Source organism: Petaurus breviceps, unplaced genomic scaffold (assembly GCF_028583685.1).
Source record: "Petaurus breviceps papuanus isolate PSGF00001 unplaced genomic scaffold, PetGlider_PUasm1.0 78, whole genome shotgun sequence".
NCBI lineage: Eukaryota > Metazoa > Chordata > Mammalia > Diprotodontia > Petauridae > Petaurus > Petaurus breviceps.
This window is the reverse complement of record NW_027186502.1, coordinates 835,491-860,344: the sequence shown is the minus strand read 5'-3', so window position 1 is coordinate 860,344 and position 24,854 is coordinate 835,491. Positions and strand designations below refer to the sequence as shown.

General features: G+C 39.7%; 1 protein-coding gene across 1 annotated transcript in view; it reads right to left on the bottom strand.

The window, feature by feature from the left end:
• Positions 1–24,854, bottom strand: part of ANO2 (anoctamin 2) — a 573,391-nt gene that overhangs the window by 362,813 nt on the left and 185,724 nt on the right. The window contains exons 7-8 of the mRNA XM_069106084.1: positions 20,659–20,713; positions 15,828–15,879 (exon numbers count right to left, since the gene is read on the bottom strand). Coding sequence (XP_068962185.1) covers positions 15,828–15,879; positions 20,659–20,713 — 107 coding nt within the window. The remainder of the gene's footprint in view (positions 1–15,827; positions 15,880–20,658; positions 20,714–24,854) is intronic.

Sequence of the window (24,854 nt, the reverse complement as noted above, 5' to 3'; positions counted from 1 at the left end):
GAGTTTAAAGTGTTTTCATTTCAATGAAATGAGACTGCTTGAGGAAAAACTTGGAAGAGAAATGTGAGCTATGGAAGAAAGACTTAGAAGGAGAATTTACAGCTTGGAACAAGCAACAAGTAGAATGGCTCAAACAGAAGCCAAGGGCTTCATGAGATAACAAGAAATATTAAATCAAGGTCAAAATTAATCTAAGAAGAAAAAAAAAATAAGACAACTTTAACAACCTGATCAAAACAAGAGCCCAGATATCATATTTCAAAAAGGAATTCTTAAAAGAAAACTACACAGATCTCTCAAAACCAGAGGGCAAAATGGAAACAGAAGGAATCTACCAGTTACTTTCTAGGGAAAAAAATGTCCAGGAACATTATAGCTAAAATTCAGAGACAACAGGACAAATAGAAAATACTACAAGGAACCAGAAAGAAGGAATTTGGTTATGGAGGTGCCATAGTAAGGATCACCCATGATTTAGCAACCACCATTATAAAGGAACCTTGAGCTTGGAAAATTATATTACAGAAGGCAAAGAATGTGAACTTATAGGCAAGAATTACTTACCTAGAAAAACTGAGTATAATCCTACATGGGGGAGAGGAGGATTGGATTTTAATGGAATAGAGGATATCCAAGCATTTCTGATGAAAAGAACATAGCTATGAACTTTGAAGCTCAAGCACAGGAGTTATATGGAACACATAAAGGTAAACGTAAACAATAATAAAGGACTAAACAAGGGAAAACTGCTTATATTCTAGTCTGTGAAGGTGATACATGTGTCCTCTGTGAACTCCATCATCATCAGAGTGTAGCGGCAACCACACTGGTATACCTAGGATGGCTGCTACCACAGGTTCTTAGATCTGCTTTACTAGGAAAGATAGCTGTTTAAGGGGTCAACAATCTTTTTTTTTAATTACATTTGCTAATTCAGGGGAAAAGTCAGCACTCTGAACTTCAGAGAAAATACAAGGAGAGGAATAAAGACCAACAGACAGGGCTTCTGTCTGAGAAACTAGCACAGATCAACAGACAGATCCAACTGTCTGACCAAGGCAATACATACAGTTATCAGAGAGAGAAGCACCAACATCTGGGTTTTTCAAAGCTAGGTGGGGCTGAGTCATGCAGCAATCTACTTTTGTTGAGACCCAAACATTTTATATATCCTTTTTAGAATCAGAGGGCATCACAACCCTCATGACTCAGTGCCTAATTAGAAATTAACAAAAGTGTGAAAGCCTTCCCACAAGCAAGCTTCCCCTAAGAAAGCTTCTTTTAATGGGCTCCATGTGAAGTCTGTTAATGGACAGGAGGATCTTATATGCCATTGACAATACACAGGGTTCAAAGAGGGAACCTAATTAGACAAAGTGATTCTGCTATATCTTGATAATTTTAAAAGAATGGAAAGGGAAGGGAAGAGAAATAGAGTAGTAAAGGAAAAGAAAGGAAAAAAGGTTGGGGGAAATTTTGATATCTATAGAAACGAGGAGGAGAGGGTACAAGGTAGCAGCTGACACTTGAACCTCAGTAGATGCTGGGAACCCACAGAGCTGGGAACAGAAATACATTTCACTCAACAGGGAAACAAGAAGGAAAAGGGAGAAGTGGGGATTAAAAGAAGGGATTGGTCCTAGCAAAATAAACCTTAAGGATGCTCAAAAATATAGCTCTTTTTGAGGCAGCAAGGTATGATCATCTGAAGGGATGCCCATAATTGAAGAATGACTGAACAAGCTATGATATATAAATGTGACAGAATTCTACTGTGCTATAATAAATAATTAAAGGGATATATTCAAAGAAAGCTGGAAAGACATACAGACTGATACAGAGTAAAGTGAATAGAACTAGGAGAATAATGTATACAAAGATAGCAATATGGTAAAGTCAACAATTTGGAAAGAATTAGGAACTCTAAGCCAATGACCAACTACAATTCCAGAAGACTAATGAGGAAACATGATGCCCTCTCCTGTTAAGAGAATGGAAGGACTCAGAGCACAGAATAAGGCATCCCTACTTTTTGGACATGACCAATGTTGAAATGTGTTTCATTTCACTATACGTATTTGTAATAAGGATTTTATTTTTCCTTAGTTTTCAAAGGTAGAGGAAAGAAGAGTGACCTAGGTGAGGAAGAAAACAAGAAGGTAGCATTTTCCTGATTTTAAAATATGTATTTTACTAAAAAAAGTTATGTTTTTGCTTTTCCTCTATCTATCTATCTATACACACACATACACACACACTATATATATATGCTTTGTTGTCAAACCAATGCAGAGAAGATTAGTAGAACCTGAAGGTGAAAAATAGGTGAGTAGGATAGGTGACTAGGAAAGAAGAGGGAAAAAATGCCTTATGACCTCAGGCTAAGAAACCTGATCACCCATACCTCTCTCTATAATACAAAGATGCATAACCAAACTAGACTATATTAACTCTATTAAAATTCACCCCCTAACCACCATCCCTGTCCTTCAGTTTCTATACATAAATTCAGAACCATTGAAGTCACATTCAATTATCTCTCAATCCTCTTCTTAGAATTTAGGAACCATGCTCTCTTATTCAGCTGGTTCTGAGGTGCAAGGCTTGAGCACAAGAAGAACATGCTGCTATAGGAAATGACCCCATTGAAAGATTATCACCAGCAATGTCCAGGAAGAAGGATAACTGATTCATATAAGGCTAGAGCAGGCAGTAGACTAGGAAGGGGCAATTATCCCAAGGATTGAAAACTTGGGTGGATTTAAAGCAGAGATAGGGTTAGGACTTCTTTTCTGATTTTAAGTTTCCTGTATATCATCAACATAAAACAGTGAGAAAATTGGAGGAGTTTTATTTGGGGGAGGAAAGGATAGAAGAATGCTTGGGTTACTCAATGAACTGCAGATTTGTGTGACTCTCAAGACTATAATTTCACTCTGAGCATCATTAATCAGTTCAAGAATGGTAACCACAGCAATGTGAAGCCACCCTACAATAATCAAGGGGAAGAGTCCCAAGTGCCTGCAAAGGAGGGGAGGAAAGGGAGTTCAAAGTTTCTGAAGAGCTGTCGACATGGATAAAAGCTGAAACATCACAGGCTATCAGCTCCCCCACCTCTACCCCCATCATCCCTCCCCACTACAAAGGGTTGCCATGGCAACTGGAGCCAGGAAATAATCAGAAAAGTCATTGGGGGGGGCATCTCAAAACAGCAGGAAAGAGAGAGAGCAGGTGGTTGGACCACTTGGCCTTCCTCTGGTTCCCACTGTGTCCTGAGCACTATGGGTCTGGCAATCTGGGTCCAGATTAGCAATTAAGACATGTGTCTTCCAATTCAGTTTCTCTTATCAATCTCTCCTTTATTCTCCTCTCTCAATCACATCAGGACCTATTCCACAATTTCATAATCTTTGAGGGTTGTCTTTGACACTCAGAAGTTATGTGACTTACTCAAAGTCAGAATCAAGACTTAAATCAGTTCTTTGTGATTCCAAGGCTGGCTTTCCTGACAACATGACATGCTGCTCTCACCTTCTTTTGGAATCTAAAAAGGATCTGTCACAAAATGATCTACTTCCCTAAAGTCTCCCTGTTAACCCCATTCTTATTCCTTCGTCCTGCAGTCAAATGTTTTTAGTTAGAGAACCCTGATAGGTCACATTTAGCATTTGTGCCACACAATTTGACTCTCAATTGTTTGCTGCTTTGTATGCTTTGTGAATTTTTATAGGTGTTACTACAGTCTTGAGTACTCATGAATTTCCTGAGTGACCTCTTCTGGTTTTTTCTGCATGCTTTGTAAGCACCTACCCTCTGCTAGGCACATGGGAGGTGCTTGATAAACATTTATTGAGTGTCCTTACCTACCCTTTTTCCCCATGAAAAGGACTCCAAGCATCCAGATCCTTTCCTTGTAGGTCAATATGATCCTGATGACTAGTTCATCAAGTTATGTCAAAGACCCAAATCCCCAAGATCTACCCCAATGACATTCAGGGGTCATTTTGTTAGTGACTTCTGAGCAATGTGGGTGGCAAATAGTCCAACAACTTTCCCTTGGTTTATACCCCAAACTCAAAATTCAAGATCCTCCCCTTAACAGAGTAGGAAATAAGTTTAAAAGAAGGGGGAAAAATCAAATGTTTTGAAAGGAGGTCTTCCTTTGAAAATCATTTTTTTCCTCCCTTTAAAAAGAAATAGGCTAATTGATTCCATCGTGTATAATCCATCTGGCCATACTAAGTTTTCTTCTTCAGGATCAGATCTAAGTTTTTTCTTGTCTACAACCAACCCAGGGGATGCCCAAACCCTCACCACAGGACTCCCCTGTGGTGAGGAGTGGGAGGAGGGTAGTTTCAGCATCCTGGATTGCCTGACCTGGGCCCCATAGCCTTGGCTTATACAACACACTGGAATGGGGAATTCCTACCAACGTTAATGGGCATCTTGCAGTATTAAAAACAGCTGCCTGGGAATCTAGGCAGTAGCTGGGTTGCACAGTGGATAGAACATTGCACTTGAAGTCAGGAAGATCTGAGTTCAAATCCAACCACAGACACTTAATAACTATGTGACTCAGGGCAAGTCACCCTTAGCCTCAGTTTCCTCCTCTGTTAAGTGGAAATAATAATAGCATCTACCTCCCAGGGATTTTGCAAGGATAAAATAACACAGTATTTTTAATGAATATTGAAAACCTTAAAGTGCTATATAAATGCTTATTATTTACTTTTATTATTATTATTGAACTTTGGTAAAGGGATTTACTTAAGTGTGTATATACATATTTACATACAAACATACATATGTATATGGTGTGTGTGCATGCATATATGTACACACATAAACCACACACACACACAACACATATATGCACAAAAGAACCACGGGGGGGGGGAATCCCACAAATCTAACTTTTCATTGTATTTTCATGGTTTCATATAATATACGTACATCTATGTATACACATGCACAATCACACTTGTGATCTCAATAATCAAATTCAATAAACATTTATTAAATGCCCACTGTGTGTCAGGTACTGCGCTAAATCCTAGGGATACAAATAAGGAAAAGAAAGATAATCCTCCATTTAATAAGTGAACATGTAGTGAACAGAAGACTGGCCCCTTTTCAGCTAACATTCACATAGCACTCACTTATGTGCCAGGCACTGTGCTAAGCTCTTTACAAATATTATCTCATTTGATCCTTGTGAGGTGGGTGCTATTATTATCCCCATTTTACATATAAGGAAACTGAGGCAAGCAGAAGTGACTTGCCCAGGGTCACACAGCTAGTAAGTGTCTGAAGTCAGATTTGAATTCAGGTCTTCCAGACCTGATGCTTCATCCACGGCGCCACCTAGTTGCCCTGGCTTTGGAGTCCTACCTCTGGCACATACTTGGTCATGTGACCATGGGCAAATTACTTAATTTCTCAGTGTACAAGACATCTCTCATGTAATTTATATATATATATATATATATATTGTAGTAAATTTATTCATCTACAATATATTATCATCCACAGTTTATAAATGAGTAAACTGAAGCTTAGCAAAGTAACTTGTCCATGGTCCCATAGCTAAGAATCATGAATCTGGGATGTGAACCGAGATTTACCACTTTTGCCATAAGGCCTCTCTGACAGTTTCTAGAGGACAAAGGCTGTGAAATATAATGAAAACTAGTTTCTGATAGACTTGCTCCCTGTTTTCTTGCCTAATACTATTTGTGAAAGGACCAGCAGATTGTATCTGGGCTCTCAGAGAGCCAAGGACTGGATATCAGAGGTGGAGGATCTTGTGGGGGCAATTCAGGAAAGGCAATGGCAGCTGAGAAGTGCTTGCATCCCCCAGTGCCAGGAAAAAGTCTGAGAGTTAGTGATAGTCTTTGGGGTGGGATGGAAACCATCCTAAGTGTGGAAAGGGAGGAGTGTGGACCGAGGGTTGGCATTTGGACTGGTTTGTGGGAGGTAGCTCTTCTGAGTGAGTTTGGCATGAGAGGGACCCACTGGATACATATGGGACCAAGTGGGAAAGTGTGAAATCTGGGGGTCTTAGAAAGAGTAGGCAAAGCAGAGGACACAGGCGTGGGCATGGGACTTGCTTGATGTGAGAGAACATGAGGGCTAGGAAAAGGGTAGGTGACACCTCCAGCTGTTTGTTGAGATCCAATTTGCTAGAGACTCCTTACAGATCTTGATCCTAATGCCCCATATCCACAGACCAGGAATAGAAGTGATGAAAGACTGCTAACCAGATTTTGGCTTTTATGGCTTTCCTGAGTTGGGAATTTCTAAGCTCCAACTAATCTGTTTTGAGCAAAGAGTCTGAAGATAGAGGTACTCTGAGTGACAAGGTTATGGGTTGCAAATGACTGACAGTTTCATGACACTAGAACCTTGAACAAAAGGTTGAAAAACCTAACTTTTCGTAGGTAGTCTCATGGGCACTTCTGTCTTGCTAAGGATGAAGAAAAAAAATCAAGTAGCTAAAGTTTATGGCTTGACTCCCAAAGAGAATCTCACAAAATTGATAAGTGCTTGTTAGGTGACAGGGTCTAACAACCCCCTTCCCTCTGGGCCAAACTCAAAGGAAACTTTTATCTACCACACAGGTATTTAGAAGATGATGCTGTCTTAGCTCCTGAAAATCCATTTGGTTTTGATTCTCCCCAGAATAGGTCCCAGCTCACCAAGCATTCTGCTTTCATCCCCATTCTCCAGCCCAACAAAAATCTAAACCAGATCTGCTACACTGTGCATTTAGAAGAAACTATATTTACCCATCACCAAATTGTCTTGACGTGTGCTTAATTACTTAAATGCCTTTAATCCTGGGTCTTTTCTTCTAACAAAATGTAAACCAGTTCAGTTGGCTAAATGATAAACCAGATGTTTACAACATACAACTTGGTCTGGCTTCGGTCTAAATAATTAAGACATCATCTCCTGAGTGGAGAGGGAGGGGGCATCCAAAGCTTCTATTTGTTTAAGTTCTCTGACACCAAAAGGTCCGTGGAAAGAGAGATCCATCAATCATCAATTTTCTGTCCACTCAAGGTAACAATAGCTTCCATATGTAGGAACAAGAAGACATTTTACCCCCTTAGATACGGTCAAAGTGGGGCCTCCATGCTCTCTCTGGTCACAGGACCTCAATGGCAATGAAAACAAACAAATGGATATTCATCCCTTCCCTAAAGAGATTTAAAAAATCACTTAAAAAAAAGGCTCAAGATTTGATATCCCTACAGTCCTGTGCCGTCCAATTTAATATATTGATCTTGAGATGTTAATCAGCCTGAAAAAACTAATTCAAACTAAAGAGAAATCAGCTGTCATTAAGTAGCTTTGAATCAAAATGTTTTTGTAGTAGTCCTTTTCACACGAATTCTAAACTCTTCAAGGTGACAAACTCTTCCTATCGCTGAAGGCATCATTTTAGCCACACCAAAGCTACTCCTCAAAGTCATGGTAAATGTGAATGACTTTAAAAGGACTCTGGTTGGTTGCTATAGTTTATTCAGTTCCATAGAAGACACAGAATGGACTTACATAAAAGTCCCTCAGCAGTCATAATTCTCCTGCCCTTTCTAGAGGATTTTGAGCAACTACCCCCCGCCCCTTCCTGAATCTCACATTCCCTCAGAAACTACTCAATCTATGACTCACAATATCCTGGGCTACACAGAATTCCACTATTAATACAAGCACAGAGATAATTCTGTTTAATGACTGATTATGAATGTCAAATATTGCATAAAACAGGGACCTTGCTTGCCAAAGGCATCTGCCATTTTTATGAAGGATGTTCGTGAAGGATCCGAGGAAAAAATATTACATATATATTGTGACTGGGATTGCACCAAAAGAATTCATTTAAGCCCCTTACCCACTGCTATCTCCTGAATTATATATGTATATATATAAACCCTTCTAGTCAAGGTGGAATTCTCCTTGGGTTCTCACTGTCTGAAGTAAAGCTCGTGTCATACTTGGGTGTTACACACCTCATCATTAGTCATATTATAGACCTTAGGAGGTCCTCAGGCTTACTTTTAAAAGGAAGCAGAAATCTAAGATAGAGAAACATAGAAAAGCAGTCAGATACAATGAGAAACTCCAATCTACATCAGATTTAGAGAAAGTCCTGTACATTCACAAGGCCTAGATATATATTTAGAGTCCATCTGAAGATTCAGAAACACTTAAGAGTCCAAAGATGTAGTTTTGATGAGAGATAGAAGAAGCAAAGAGATTCACCCAATCTCATTCAGACCTGGAAAGAAGTCCTTAACCACAACCTTTTTTAGTCCCAAAGGAGAAGGATGATCACTCTTCCCATGTACTAAACAGAAACATGAACCTCCATCTTTTCTGGTACCATGAGTCATGTGGATTGTAGAGTTTCTGAGTGAAAACACAATCCACTACAGGGTAAAGCTATTTAAAATCATCAGGAAAGGAGAGGAAAGTTTTCATGACTATTGAGGGATTTGTGATATCATTCTTCATTTTCTATGGGGCCAAGTAAAGGCTATGATACAGTAACTGTCTTGTTAGTTTAAGTATGTATAGTGGAGATAAGAGCCTTCTTTTGGGGAGAAACACAAGTGAAATTCTGGTATTACATGTGGAAAACTTGGAAGAAACAAGAGGCAAAACAAGTTAGTAAGTAGTTCAAGAGTGTATATAGGTCTATTGTCAGGGGCTCAATGAACACAAAAGTTAAACTTGCATGATCTTAATATATACTTGATATTTTTTTTGTTGAAAAATATTCTTTAAATCAGCATTTTGCTCTACCAAGCTAAATGTATATTTTAAATTAACACTCAATAAACACATCAGTATCTTTTATTCTATACACCTTTCATCATGTGACTATAAAGATATAGTCTTCTCTCAAAATTATTTGTTAAAATCCTATCTATTCCTTTCTGATATGTTCATCAAGAATAATATCAATGTTTATGTAGATCGTGTTGAGAAAGTAGGCACATTGATTGGTAATTACTGATGACTTCTCAATTACTTTTTTTTGGGGGGATACCAATGGAATTTTAGTTTTTCCATTATTTTCTCATCAATCATATATATACTTTAAAAATCTAAGTTAGAGGGCGGCTAGATGGTGCAGTAAATAGAGCACCGGCCCTGGAGTCAGGAGAACCTGGGTTTGAATCCAGCCTCAGACACTTAACACACAAAAAAAAACTAGCTTGGGCAAGTCACTTATCACAAATTGCCCTCCAAAAAGCAAAAACAAAATATAAGTTAATATGTTTATTTCTCGTATATTCTCATTGGCTTCTTCATACAGCATCACCTTCCTTCTTCGTTGGAAATATTTCCTTTTGCACCTTCAAGATTTTGTTCATAAAACTCTCCCTCCTATCCCATTCTCAGACTTTTTTTCATGTAGAAGTTTAGGCTATAGGCTCCTACTTTTTCTCAGTTTCAGACCCTTTTGATCAGATTTTCAAGACTCTAGTTAAATATATTTTTCTAGTCCTTGTTAGATGCACTCTGCCCCTAGCCAAAATTCTTACATTATGGTCCAAAAATTCCTATCCTATTTTCAAATACTTTCTTAACAAATCTGCATATCTCTTCTCAACAACTTAATTTCAATATGTAGCCATTACAAATAGTTTTTAAAAACCACCCAAACTCTCCACTTTCTCGTCCAGTATTCCATTCTCTCTAACACTGTTTTTTTTTTCTAGATTCCTTCTTACAGTATCATTTCCTGACACAGGAATCAACAGAAGTTAGCAATAGTATTCATAACTTAAGAGTCTTGGAAAGTTCTGTATCATGTCACAGATATATGCCCTAGCAATACAGAAGGACTCTGTAATTAGGGTCATGTCCATGATTAGCTAGCTTAGCAAGAAGTCATCAAGCATGACTATTGATCTCTTCTTCCACTCATCCTTACGAGATGACCTCTCTCCTTTGATGTGTCCTATAGACCCATACCATCCTTTCTTGGAGTGTCAGAAGCTGTTTCCAAATCTCAAGAGCTTCCCAACCAGTTCCCAATCTATTCCATATGTTCAGCACTGCTTCTTCTCTTTCTTAGCTACATGACAAAGATGAGGACACCATTAGACCACTTCTAATTCTTTTTTCCCCTTTGCTTTTACCTTGAAGCCCTTCCCCCACTTTTTCATAGTGGATTCATACCTGACCCTATGAAAATATTTCCCATGATGCTTGAGGCCAAGAAAACTTTAATTATGAGGAAACATTTTCTAGATTATATTTCTCCAAAGGGTGTAATGTGGATGAGCCCAGACATGATAATATCAAAAGTCAAGGACTTTAACTAGTGGGCAAAGTTCTCCAAGGATGGATACTTAAAAAAATAGGAAATCATAGGTAAGAGGAATAGAGAACACAGTGAACAGCTATAGAAGTGATGAAATAATACAAAGAATGAATGAATGAATGAATGAATGAATGAAAAAGCATTTTTAAAGATTTAAGATGTGCAAAGTACTAAAGCTCCAAATAGTAATGTGAGACTGTCATGCTGTTAAGGTGCTCACATTCTAAAGTTCTAAAGATCCAGAGTGCTGCTATATTAAAAGTCATTGTTGTTGTTTAGTCATTTTCAGTCATGTCTGACTCTTTGTGACCCCATTTGTGGTTTTCTTGGCAAAGATATTGAAAAGGTTTGCCGTTTTCTTCTCCAGCTCATTTTATAGATGAGGAAACTGGGGAAATAGGGTTAAATGACTTGCCCAAGGTCACACAGCTAGTATGTGAGACCAGATTTGAACTCATGAAGATGAGTCTTCCTGATTCCAGGCCCAGTGCTCTATTTACCCACCTAAACTGCCTCTTCAAAAGTCATAAACAAATTTAATGTATTTATACCTTTACATAATCTCTTACTTTCAGAGACAAGAAGATATTAATAAAGTAAACACTTTGAAATGATGACAGCATAAAAGAAATATACCCAACTGAATATACCCAAGAAAGGGTGATAAAGTGATTCATTTTCTAAATCTACATCAAGTCCTAAAGAAAGGATATTCATGCCATCAGTAAGACCTGACACAGATCAATGCTTCCCAACCATTAGTCCATTCATTCACTATGTAGACATTTCAGGCCACAAAATTTTTACTACCAAAGGCTTTTACAAAGTAAAAACCTGTAAATGTAAACCTGGACCTCTCCTACTATTTGATGCCTGACTCTTCTGTTCTCCCTGGATCATGGCCCCATACCCTGAGCCACTGAAAAGCATCATGCTGACATTATGGAGATTAGAAAAGTTGATGGGAAAACAAAATGGAGCTCTTTTAACAATCTGCCACATAGTTTGGGATTGAAAATAGTGACTCCTGAAGTGACTCCTTTTAGTTCTGATATTTCATGAAATTCTAGAATAAAATGTAAAACAAACATGGGAACTGCCATATAAATGCAACAGCCACTAGAAGTCAAACTGGTTCAGAAATAAAACAACCTAAGTTTTCATTGTCTGGGTTATTTGCTATATATACCTAATGAAGAGATCCCTCCCCTAAGGAGAGATAACTCTACAAAGAAGACTAGGCAAGTCTCCAAACTGGTATACTTCTGTGTATAGTTTCTAGGGAAAGCTACTATTCCCACAATCCTTTTTCCTCCATCGTCCTAAAAAGGCAAAAATGACAATAAAGAACAAATGGGACAAATCCCTTAGGACCACAGACAATAGAGCTGAAAAGACCCTTGGATGTCATCTAATATGAACCCCTCATTTTACTTAAACAGTGCCAGATTTGGGGAAACGATTTGTCCAAGGTCATTCAGTTGGTCCATGGCAAAGCCAAGCCTAATAGTCTAATTCCTAGTCCAATGATTCTTCTACTAGACCATTTTCTCTTTGTAATCTTTATCTTCTGATGTCCTTAAAAAGGAGTTTTGCCTTTTCATCCTGAAGGAAGCAGTGCTAGACCAGAAAAATTCAAAGGTCTGTTTCCCTAATGTTTTCTTATCCTTTTCCATACCCCTTTAGCAAATTATCCACACAAACCTGAATGAATATAGTGATGAAAGGGAAATTCAGACTGGTCAAAGAGTTGCAGGGGAAACCCCATTGTATAACCAGAGTTCCTTTGCACTTAATTGTTGGTTTATTAATACATCACTATATATTTTCAGAACCAAAAACCAGATCATCAGGCAATCAACCCTACCTTGCTGCAATGACTGGTTGGGCTTCTGCAGTAGAGAAAGGCCATAACAATCAGAAATATCCCAGCAGATCAGCACCGCCACAGGACTGCCCACCCCACAGACTGCACACCCTTGTTCTGGATATTATACTTCAATTAGCACAAACTATGATGACATTAGTTTTTTCTGACAGCCATGCCATACTGCTGACTCATATTAACTCAGGGAAGTCATAATCCCTAAAAGCCAAATCTTTCTCAAAATTTAGAAACCATATGTAGTAGAAAGAGCACTGGATTTGGGAGGCAGAAGAGCCGAATCTGAGTTTTATCAATGGAGGTGACAGATGTACAACCCTAAAAAAAAGGACCTTTCTTTCTTTGGACCTCAGTTTGATCATCTGTAAAATTAGGGTTTGGACGTAATTATTTCTAACATCTATGATGCAATAATTTCATGAAATCAATTATTTTTAATCCCTTCCAGAGTCTCCCTCAAATTAATGGTAAAGCATTTCAAAAATTCTAATTCAAAACAAGGGACTATCATTCCATTTACATTGAGTAGTATGGAATTCCTCAAAAGAAACATTAACAGCAAGAAGAACCCCAGCATTCGTTGTAACCAAGGTACTCCTCTGAGACTTTGTGGGAATGAGAATTCTAGGTTCTCTAAAAGCTGGGGCCAACCTACTCATTTAGCCTTTTCTTGAACCTCTCAACATTATTGATTTTCATGATTTCCACTCCCATCTCCATGCATTTGCTTATACCATCCCCCATACTCAGAATGGATTCCCTCTGCTCTGTCTCCATCTAATAACAATAATAGCTCATAGTCTATGCATCACTTTGAGCTTGACAAAGCACTTGGTTCATAACGATACTAAGGCAGAAAAAGTGATCATTATTGTTGCTATTTTATAGATGAAGAAGAACTGTAACACAGAAAGATCAAATACCTTGTCTACAGTCACCCAGGTTATAAAGTCTAGAACCCTTATGTCATTATTGGTTCAAGTCCCTCCTTTGCTCCTTGGTCTAAATGTGATGTCACCTGCTCCATGCAACCTTCCCTGACTCCTATTCACCCTGCCTCTAAGGTGAAAGTGACTTCTTCCTCCTCAGATTTGTCAAGTGCTTTATCTTGCTTTCACTTATCCTATTCTTGTATGTATTGCAGTTACTTGTACATCCCATTATCAGATTTTAAACTTCGTTACAGTAAGACCTACGTTTTATCTGTCATTGTATCCCTATCATTTGGCACAGTAACTTTTAAAAATTAGACACTCAAGAGAATATTTTTTCAAGAATAAATGAGTGAATGAATGAAACAAGTTTGAAGAAAAATATCTCCAATAGTCCATGACCTAACCGCCTAGTCCAGTAGGCACCATAGGAGCTTCAGCAACAACCAAACAATGCTGCCAGGTTATAGATTTTCCTTATCTGCCATTTTTATTCTATTCCTAAAAACTGCCCTAGGAAATTAATTAATGGATCAAAATTCCATAGTCTTAAAATGCCCTTATGAGCACACTCTCTGAGTAACATATTAAAATCAATCCAATATCATCAGATTCCTGTGCACCAGATACTTCAACTGAAATGCAAAGACCATTATGGCTAGTCTTGTTTACATCACAGTAACTGTGGAAAAGAAAATAGTACAGGATAATATATTATTGTGTGTGTTTGTTTTCTGCAAGATTTGAAGGGTTGTCATGTAAAAATAGAACTAGTTCTATATTATTCTAGAGGGCTAGACCAGGACTAATGGGTGGATGTTGCAGGGAGGCAAAGATTGACTTAATATAAGCAAAAATGTTCTACATTTTTAAAAAATGGGCTTTATTATGAACTAGTGAGCCTCCTACTTCTAAATGTATATCATGAAAACTTATGGGAAAACACTATCCAAATATAAACCCAGGGAATGAGGCAATTAAATTTGAAAAGACATTCTTAGTTTATTTTTTTTTTAATCCACAGGCAAGGAAGAGATAGCAAGAGAAGTGGAAAGAGAAGTGATCTTTTTTACCTTCAAATCCCAATGTTTAAACATTTCCAAAATGTTTGCTGAATAGAACAAAATTCTTAAATGGATTGAGAACTTAATATAATCATTGAGGTTGAAGGAACATTCAAAACCATCTAGCTTTCTTTAAGGCTCAAACTACATACCACCTCCTACAGAAAGCCTTTCCTGATACACCTAGTAGGTGTATTATTTTATTTTATTTTTTTGTTTTTGCTTTTTTTTTTTGGAAGGGGGAAGGCAAGGCAATTGGGGTTAAGTGACTTGCCCAAGGTCACGCAGCTAGTGTGTCAAGTGTCTGAGGCTGGCTTTGAACTTAGGTCCTCCTTACTCCAGGGTCAGTGTTCTATTCACTGTGCCATCAAGCTTCACCCCCTTTTTTATGTGAAGACTGAATAAAACAACATCGTCTTTATTAAAAAACCACTTTTGTACAAAAATGATTAAGTATCGACCATGTAAAGTCCTAATGTGAACTCAGTGAGCAGAGGCATTAGCACAGGGCAGGCTCCTCTCCACCCGCTGTCCCAGCCCAAAGACTGCCCCCTAGCCACCCTAGCACATGTCCAAGCACCTTTGGCTCTCTGCCAGGTTTCTGAAGGCGCCTGACCTACAATGACTCTAACAGTCAGTCTGACCTCTCCTCTCCATCCTTCTCCGTGCCAGCCTCAGCACAGAGCACTCTCTCTTCCACATTGTAGGTACCCAATGAATGTTTGCTGGATTAGATAAAATCTAGTCCAACCCACTCATTTTACAGATGAGAAAACTGACAGTCAGAGAGATCTAAGTGATTCACCCACATTCATATATAGAGAGTGGAAGATCTGGGATTCAAACTCAGGTCCTCTGCCTCAGCATCCAAGGTTCTTTCCACTGTAACCCAGGACATCCCATTTGAAACAGAAGACCCCGAAGGTCTCTACCATCTCTTGATGTTGTTGTTGTTGTTGTTCGGCTGTTTTAGTTGTGTCTGACTCTTCATGACCCATTTGGGGTTATCTTGGCAAGGATGCTGGAGTGGCTCACCATTTCCTTCTCCGAGCTCTCAGATTATTTAATTCACATCTGCACATTCTTATTCTGCCATCATGCTTGTTATGTCTGTCAGCATAAGGGTTGATATAATACCAGACTGCAAGCAACCAGAGGCCCAGAACTGTATCTGTCTAAAACGTTTCTTATCACCTACATAACACTGTTGGAAAACAGATGGCTATTTAATACACTTCAAAGTTACTAACAGCAAGGGTGAGCAAGAGGTGGAGGTAGGTGAGGGGTAGAGGTAAATAAAGAGAAAAGAAAAAGCAATTATACTAGGGTGAGGATTTGAGGAAGGGACAAGGGCCAGAGGAGCAGGGACCCCTGCAGGGATGGAATGACAGCTGGTCTTTTTAGGAAAAGCCTGTGCTTTCTCAGGCGGTGCTGAAGCACCGATCTGTGTTTGTGTGTGGGGTGAGGGGGGCACAGGAGGGGTTGTTTGTTTTTGTTGGTGGGTTTTCCCCCCACCAGCTGAGTTGTTGAAAGAACAGTATTTGACCACCTTGGCAGCTCCATCAGCACTCTCATCCAAGTGACAGTAAGCAAGTAGTACTCACCCATCATGTTGTTGGCTCGAGAACAGGATGTACGTTTCAAGATTTCATGCACCTAAAGAAGGAAGACGGGAAAGCCATGAGACTACTTACTGTGTCCCTGGGCAACATACTGATCTGAACAACACAACTCGGTATTGAGGGAAAGGGGCCTAGTGAAGAGAGGGGGGAGGAGAGGGGAAAAGAATATGTATGCATTTTGAGTGAGCTAGGGGAAAAGCCAAGCATATGTTCAACTCATGTACTGAACGCCAAACCCAATCAAACTTGAGTCCTTCGAGAGCACAAAGAATTCAACTCCCCCACACATTCCCTCCCCTCCAGCCCACCTGGAAACAAATATGTAAAATACAACACACTGTCACCCATATACTATTATTCATTATGCATACCCCAACTTCCAATTCCCTAAAGCGGGAAAACACAGTGAACTCCTGTAAAGATCCAAAAGGAACTAAAGCAATGGTCCATCTCTGACAAGTAATATGGAGACCTTCAAGGAAGATGATGGAACTTAATGAGAGGAAAGAAATTTCAGCAGACAGCTGCCCTTTCTGCCACTCATGCCTGTACTCATATGTATTTGTGACTTGTTACTGCCCTCTGATGTTTTTCATGTGCTGATCCTGCTTTCCCAATTAAACCAAAAACTCCCTGAGGGCAGGGAGCAGGTCTCATATTTCTGGTATATCCCCCACAGCACCTGAGAGAGGGCCGAGAACATAGTAGGAACCAAATAAGTAGGGTGCCTTAAAATCCATGTGTCAGGGATAAAAAAATTCAAAATAGTATCTACATATTCTAAGGCCTGAAGGAGATATAAATTTAGCTTTGGATGTGGGCTCTAACTTCAGGGAGCTTATAATTTAGTAGGGACTATGAGGTAATAGGATCATAGTTCTGGAGCTGGAAGGGAACATCTAGAAGGCCACCTGGCCTAACCATCCTGTTTTACAGATGTAGAAACTGAAGTTCAAAAAAAGTTAAGAAAATGACCACAAGTCACACAGTGACAGCTGGGATTTGAACCCAGGTTATTAGACTCCAAATCTAAACTGCTTTCAACTGATCCACACTGCTTCCTAAGGGAAGTTGGGCAGGTCTAAAATTCTACCTTTTTAAGGCTTTCATGAAAATCTCTGTCATGGGTAGAAGGGAGGGGGAATTTTAGTATCCTCTACTTAGAATTCACCTAGGTAGGCAGCTAGGTGATGCAATGGATAGAGGGCTGGGCCTGGAGTCAGGAAGACTTATCCTACCAAGTTCAAATCTAACCTCAGATACTTCCTAGCTGTGTGACCCTGGGTAAGTCACTTCACCCTGTTTGCCTCACTTTCCTCATCTAAGCTAGAGAAGGAAATGGCAAACCAGTCGAATATCTTTTCCAGGAAAACCCCAAATGGGGGTCATAGAGAGTCAGACATGACTGAAACAAATGAACAAAAACAACAACAAGGGGACACTGGTTATTCAGTATATATCTGTTATTTCAGGCTGATGAAGAGAATTAAAGTAAGGAGATGACAGAGAGGCAGGTAGCTGGTGCCATAGTGCGCAAAGTGCTGGACCTGGAGGCAGGAAGACCTGAGTCCAAATCCAGCCTCAGACACAAACTAACTGTGTGACCCTGACCAAGTCACTCAACCCTTGCCTCAGATTCCCCATCTGTAAAATGGAGATAACATCTTCTACCTACCAGGGTTGTTGTGATGACGAAATGAGTTAACAGTGACTGACACATAGTAGGTGCTACAGAAATGCTTATTTCCTTCCCACCTCCCAAAGATTGTATTTGGGAAGAAACAATGGTTGACTGATTGGTGGGTCTGAAGATGAATGTTTATACCTCACTGCCAGGCTTCTCTAAATTACACTAAAAAAAAAAAAAGCCACAGCATAACATCTGGCTCACTCTGACCAGCAAGGGGTATGAGGACGACAAATATATCCATTTTGGATTTGGGCCAAAAGGCAGACAACAGATCCCAGAACTGTGCTGAAGGATCGATGCCCCACATGAAGGCAAGTTGGGGCTAAGGGAGCAGGGCTAATGAACGAGCAGAACCTTGTCACTCCAACATTGCTGGTATCTTATAGTCTGGCCCCAGAGTTAGTGGGAGTGGCGCACAAATAACTTCCAGTAGAACTGGGCCCAGCAGCCTCTAATTCTGTTTGTAATGCGAGGCTATAATTAAACAGTGATAATAATTAGGAACAGTATTTATGTGCCATTTTATTATTTTACAAGCATTTTGCAATTATCAGTTAATCCCCCTAACACCCTATAACTACCACCACTCCCCTTGCCCCAAGAGACACGCACGGAACTAAAACTGTGGAGAGATTTAAGAAACTTGAAATAAAACCAGACCAAGGGAGTGGAAATGTATATGCTTCTCATCACAGCAACAAAAAAGAAATACCTATAAAACAGGTTAGTTTGTTTCTGACAAAATCAGCGTACCCTTGCTGTTGTTGTTCAATTGTTTTCGGCTGTGTCCGACTCTTTGTTTGGGGTTTTCTTGGCAGGGATAATAGAGTGGTTTATCATTTCCTTTTTCATCTCCTTTTACAGATGGGGAAACTGAGGCAAACAGGGGTAAGTGACTTGCACAGGGTCACACAGCTAGTAAGTATCTGAAGCCAGATTTGAACTTAGAAAGAGGAGTCTTCCTGACTCCAGGCTCTATCCACTGTTTCACCTACCTGCATAACCTCAGTGAGTTCTAAGAATATTCTCAGGATAACACATCTCAAGCTATTATAAGACTCCTGAATGGAAAAACACTAAGGGAGTCATACTTTTCATTGTCTTGCCTCCAGGCATACATGAAATGTATCCTGCTGAAGGCAGATAAAAATCTAGTCCTTTCTTATGACTCTAAATGACCTTTATCACCTTGAAAAAGTCATATTACTTCTTTAACCTCTGTAAAATAAGGACACAGGAATAGAGAGATGACCTTTAAGGTTCTTGTAGCTTACTTTCTTACCTTGCTGTTTCCACTGGGACCACCTTCTCCACCTCCCCCCACCAATGGAAAACTATACTCTGCCTCTGGAACCACCTGAAATCTTGATAGGCTAGTTTGGGCTTTATCTTGCTGGGATCAACAGGATTCCCTCACTATCTTCATGCCATGCCAAGGGGGAGTATACTTCCTTCACTCTTTGATTTCCAGCTCCCATTTAGGTGCTAACTTTCTCCATCAGATTGTAAGCTCCTTGAAGACAGGGACCATCTTGCTTGTATTTTTATCCCCAGCACTTAGTACAGTGCCTAGAACAAAGTAGGTGCTTGACAAATGCTTTCCCTGTCTATCTAAATCTTAGGGTCTCCAAAAAGGGATAATTCTATGCCATCCTCAGTCAACCTCAGTCAAGTGTTCCTGGGTCTCACTACCTTAACCACCAGGAATGTCTTTCAGACGCCCAAATTTCAGTCCTCACAACATTAGCTCCCTCCCAAGCGTTCAAGGGAAATACATGTCTCACGTCCACTCAGTGGCACTGGGCAATTTCATGCTACCCCTAGGATTCCTTTCTCTTTGTGGCCCCCTTGAAAAAATTAATTCTTGGAATAAGTTAAAACAAAGGGAGTCAGTAAATAAAAAACTATACCTCTATTAAGTCAGTTAAAGTTGTGTCCTTTGAAGGGAACCATGTTAACAAATGTTTAGTAAACACCAGAAAGAGCAAATGGAGATTCCATTAACAGATTCAAACTTACTAAAGAACCACTGAATCTGAAAAAAAAGTGGTTATTTGTCATACTACACAGGCATCTGTCAGGGCAAGATCCACACACTTAGGCTTTCTATAGAGTAGACTGACTCTTGAAGTGTGGTAAATATTTATTTCCGGGGTCTTTCATGATATGAATGGCCAAGAACTCCTTGGAGGAGAGACAAAAGGGAGGCAGAGGACAAGGGCAAGTGGAGAATGACTAAACAAATCATAGTACAGAAATGTAATGGAATATTTCTATGCTATAAGAAATTATAGTTACTTAACCCTTATTGCTTAAAAAAAGGAAAAAAAGAAATTATAAATATAAAGAAACAGGAAGTATGGAAAGGCAGGTGAACTGGTCCTAAGTGATCTTAGCAGAACTAGGGAAAAATCTGTACAGTGACTATAACAGTGTAGATGGAAAGAACAATAAAACAATAGAAATAGTGTTGTAAGATAATAATACCCAATCTTGGCCCCAAAGAAGATAGATGGCAGATATCTCCCCACCTTCCTTGAAGAGGTGGAGGACCATTTACCCATGCCAGACTTTTACCAATGTGTTAGTTTAGACGAACTTTTTTTAATGCTTTCTTATAAATGATACCTCTGGGAAATGTCAGGGAGAGATACATTAGGAAATGTAGGGGGTGTAAAAAAATTAGCAATAAAGTTTTTATTAACAGTACTATATTGAAAGACAGGAGAGCTGGGTTCTCGTCCTAGCAGTTACTGCTAATTTATAATGTGACTTCAGGCATGTTACTTTAAGCCTCTGGGCCACAGGTTCCAGATTGCAGAACAGAGGGTGGACCTAGACTTACCTCAAGGCAGACGACCAACTACGGGACCATCTAATATTCTAGCATCCTGGAATTACTAGAATGACCTTCAGGAAGAGTATTTAAAGGGATTGTCTCTCAAACTATCAAGCACAGGGTGGTTTGTTTGCTATCTCTTTTGACTTTGGGATTTGCCTCACTGTTCTCCTTGGCAACCTCTAAGCAAATAGTGTCAGAGTCAGCAGATAGGACCAAGCCAGGCACTCTTCCCTGACTTACCCCCAACCCCATCCACCTGCCAGTCCCACCTGCTTACTTACAATGCGGCTCCTGGTGGCATTGTCAAAGAAAGTGTCCTTGTCCTCGATGTTGTACCTGTAGACACCAAGCAAAGTAATTATGAACTTCTTCCATGGACCACATGCTGTCACAACACCTAATCTATAGCTAGGCAATGACCAGGCAGAATCACACAGACTCAGAATCAGAAGGGCCTTCAGAGGCTATCTAGGTCTACCTACAACCCATCAATAAATCTCTTCCACAATAATATCAATCAATCAACGAGTATGTATTAAACACCTACTTTACATCAGGCACTGTCCTAGGACCTGGAGATACAAGTACAAAGTACAAGAAAAAGAAAAAAATAATCCCTTCTTGCAATGTCCTTCCATTCTAATGAGTGAAAGAAAAGTACATGCAAAATATAACCAGTATAAATATAAATGAATATGAATATGTACAAAGTAATTAAACACAAGGTGGTTTGGGCACTAGCATTTGGGGGGATCAGGAAAAGTTCCATGTAAAAAGTAGTGTCTGAGCAGCATCTTGAAAGTTGGGACTCTCTATGAGGCAGAGATAAGGAAGGAGCTTGTTCTAGTCGTGGTGGATGGCCTTGTATCCCCAAAAAGGGTATAAAGATGGGAGATAGAATGTTAGATGTAAGGAATATAAAGAAGGTTAGTTTGGCTATACTGCAAAATGCAGGGAGGGGAGTCATGTACAATGAGACCAGAAAAAAAAAAAGTAGATTAGAGCCTGGGTGGGTAAGATTTAAAAGCTAACAGAGGAATCTGTATTTCATTCTGGAGGCCACAGGAAGCCACTGGAGTTGATTGAAAAAGGAAGTCACATGATCAGATTTCTGCTTAAGGAAAATTACATTGGTATCAGTATGTAAGGACTAGAATGGGGAGAGGCTGGAGGTAAGGAGACCAGTTAGGAGGAGAAAAGGAGTCAGATGCAAAAGACATTGTTAAGGTAAAAATGGCAAATTTTGACAAATGATTGGTTATATGGTATTAAAGAGAGTAAGGAATTTAGAACAATGTCAAAGCTATTAATCTAGGACACTGGAACAATGGTGGTGCCTTTGACAGAAAGAGAAGTTTAAAAGAAGGGAAGGTTTGGAGAGGGGGAAATAATGAGTCCAGTTTTAACTATGTTGAGTTCAAGATGTCTCCATCAAGATATATAATGGAAATATCCAACAGGCATTTGGTGGTGTGAAACTGAGGCTCAGGGAAGAGACAGAGAGGGGAGAAAAGGAAGGAGGGAGGCATCAAGAAAGAGATAGATCTAGGAGTGATATGCATAGATAGTTAAATTAGAGCTGATGAGGTTTCCAAGAATAATAGTAGAGGGAGAAGGAAGAGCTTCCAAGATAGTGCCTTCAGGAACACCATCAGGTAGGGAAGATGAGTGTGATGAGTCAGCAAGAGAGACTAAGAGGTGGTCAGATAAGTAGAATATAAATGAGGGTAATGGAGTATCGTGAAAACCCAGAGAGAGAATATCCAAGGGAAAAGGTAGTCAACCAGGTCAAATGTAGCAAAAGAATCTATTAAGACTGAGAAAAGACCACCAGATTTGACAAGTAGGAAATCATTGGTAACTTTGGAAAGAGTAGTTTCAATTGAGTGATATATGTGGTCAGAAGCCAGATTCCAAGAGGTTGAGAAATGAGAGAGAGGAATTGGAAGCAGCAAGTGTATATTATTCCTTTTTCAAGGAATTTGCCTAAGGAAGGGAAGAGAGATGAAGGATAATTACTTGAGGGAAGAATAGGAACCAGTGAAGGTTTTTTAAGGATGGGGGAGACTTGGGTATACATGTAGACAATAAAAAAGGAACGAATTGATGGATACAATGAATATTATAGAGCAAGGGGGCGGCCAGGTAGCACAGCGAGTAAGAGCACCGGCTCCAGTGTTGGGATGACCTGGGGATCAAATCTGGGCTCAGACACTTGGCACCTACCCAGAAACACCTGGCTGTGTAACCTTGAGCAAGTTACTTAACCCCAATTGCTTAGGGGCGGCCAGGTGGCTCAGCGAGTAAGAGCACTGGCTCCAGTGTTGGGATGACCTGGGGATCAAATCTGGGCTCAGATACTTAGCACCACACCCAGAAATAACTGGCCATGTAACCTTGAGCAAGTTACTTAACCCCGATTGCTTTTAAAAATTTTTAAAAATATATTATAGAGCAAGGGGAATTGATTGGAGACGCAATTTGCTGGAGAAGATTGGAAAAGAGGGCATCAAGTGAACATGTAGAGAGGTTGAGCTTGGCAAGGAGAAGGTCCATGCCTTTGCCAGAGACTGAAGGAAAGGAGAGAATAGAAAATGATTTCAGGGGTTTTTAAGATAAAGAGAATGGATTAAGAGAGACAAACTCAATTTTCTCGGCAAGAGGCAATGTCCTCAGCTGATAGAGAAGAGAGAGTGTCTGAGAGCTTTGGGAATAGAAGGAAAGGTCTCAATGGCTTCTGTGAGGAGTGACATAAGAATCAATTAGGAATAAAGGGGGGACAAGCATTTATTATGTGCCTACTATGTGTTAGACACTGAGCTAAGCACTTTACAAATATTATCTTATTTTAAAAGCACTGCCCTGCTGCAATGAGGGCCCAGTTGAAGTTAGGTAACATGAATTTGTAAAGTACACAGTCAGCAGGGTTTTGAGACTTCCTCCAGTTTCATTTGGCAGCTCCTCAGTAGGAGTGGGGGAGGTAGATGGTGGGAGTAATGCAGGGCAGAAATTTGGCCAGAGTCGGTGGAGAAAAGGGCACATTTGAGTACAACCCAAGATCTGTATCCTGAAAGTATTCTGGGGCAAAGATATGATAAAAATCTTCCTTTCTCTTATGAAATCATAGGATTTAGACTGAACTAGAGAGGTCAGTGAAGTCACCTGTCCAGGGTTGCAGACTCTTGAATGTGATAACGCTGAGGCCACAGCAGGAGGAAAAAGGAGGTCAATTTGCTGTAAGAGACAACTCTCTAGATTTAGCACTCCTAGGTTACATCAAGACTTCATTACTCCTGCAAGTCCAGTATTAAGGAACCTATTCTATGCAGCAGAGCTACCTAGCAATGCAGATAGGAACTAGTCATCTTGTAGAGAAGAGTGATCGGTTACTCATGTAGGTTTCCCACCTCTGGTATCATAAGCAGAGACGCATCACTCCCTGAGCAGGGTACCTCTCTTCTATGCTCATTAATACTCATTATGATACTCCCACTGTGTCAGGTCTCCTTCAATTTGATATGTGAGGAGAATGGTGATGATTAATGAATTGAGAGTCATTTTTCCAACATAAGATCCCACCTTACTCCATAGTTTGGTACAACAATAGTACATGGCTTTGGAATCAAATCCTAAGGGGTAGCTAAGTGGCACAGTAAATAGAGTACCAGTCCTGGAGTCAGGAGGACCTGAGTTCAAATTCAGCCTCAGACACTTGACACACTTCCTAGCCATGTGACCTTGGGCAAGTCAATTAATCCCAACTGCCCTGCCCTCCCCCCTCCAAAAAGAAAAAAGAAACAAATCCTACAATTCATACTTAGGAAAAGAATGAGGAATTTTCAGAGGAAGAAACCAAAGGTATCAACAGCCATATGAAAAAAAAATGAACTCAGAGTGCAGACTGAAACATTTTTTCCTCTTTTTTAGACTGTCTTTTTTTAAAATATGGCAAATATGGAAATTTTATTTGCATGACTATGATGTTTGTAATAAGTTGTTTTTCTTGACTTCTGAATAGGAAGGGGAGGGTAGAGGAGACAGAGAATTTGGAATGAGAAAAAAGAATTTTTAAAAGTCTCTGTACTTTAAAAAAAAATAGAAAAGAAAGTAGACTGAACCTATGATCTCATTAGGAAATTCCTAGCTGAGCAAACTCCTACCATTACAGTTCAGTAACTTCTCTGCATCTCAGAGTTGTATAAAGCACCAATGGGTCAAGTGACTCACCCAAGGTCACACAGACAACATATGTCAGAGGCATGACATGAAGCCAGCTCTTCTCAGATTCAATGTCAGTTGTACATATACAATGACATGATACACTCATTCTCTCAGAAATGTAGACCTTCATTCTCATCATTTCCCCAACCTCCAGGAAAGCCTCAGATTTACACTTGACTGCAGAATTCCAAGACAACTATTAGTTTGATGTAGTAGAACCAGTATCTTAACTCCTCTCCCCACATCAGGCTAGTTT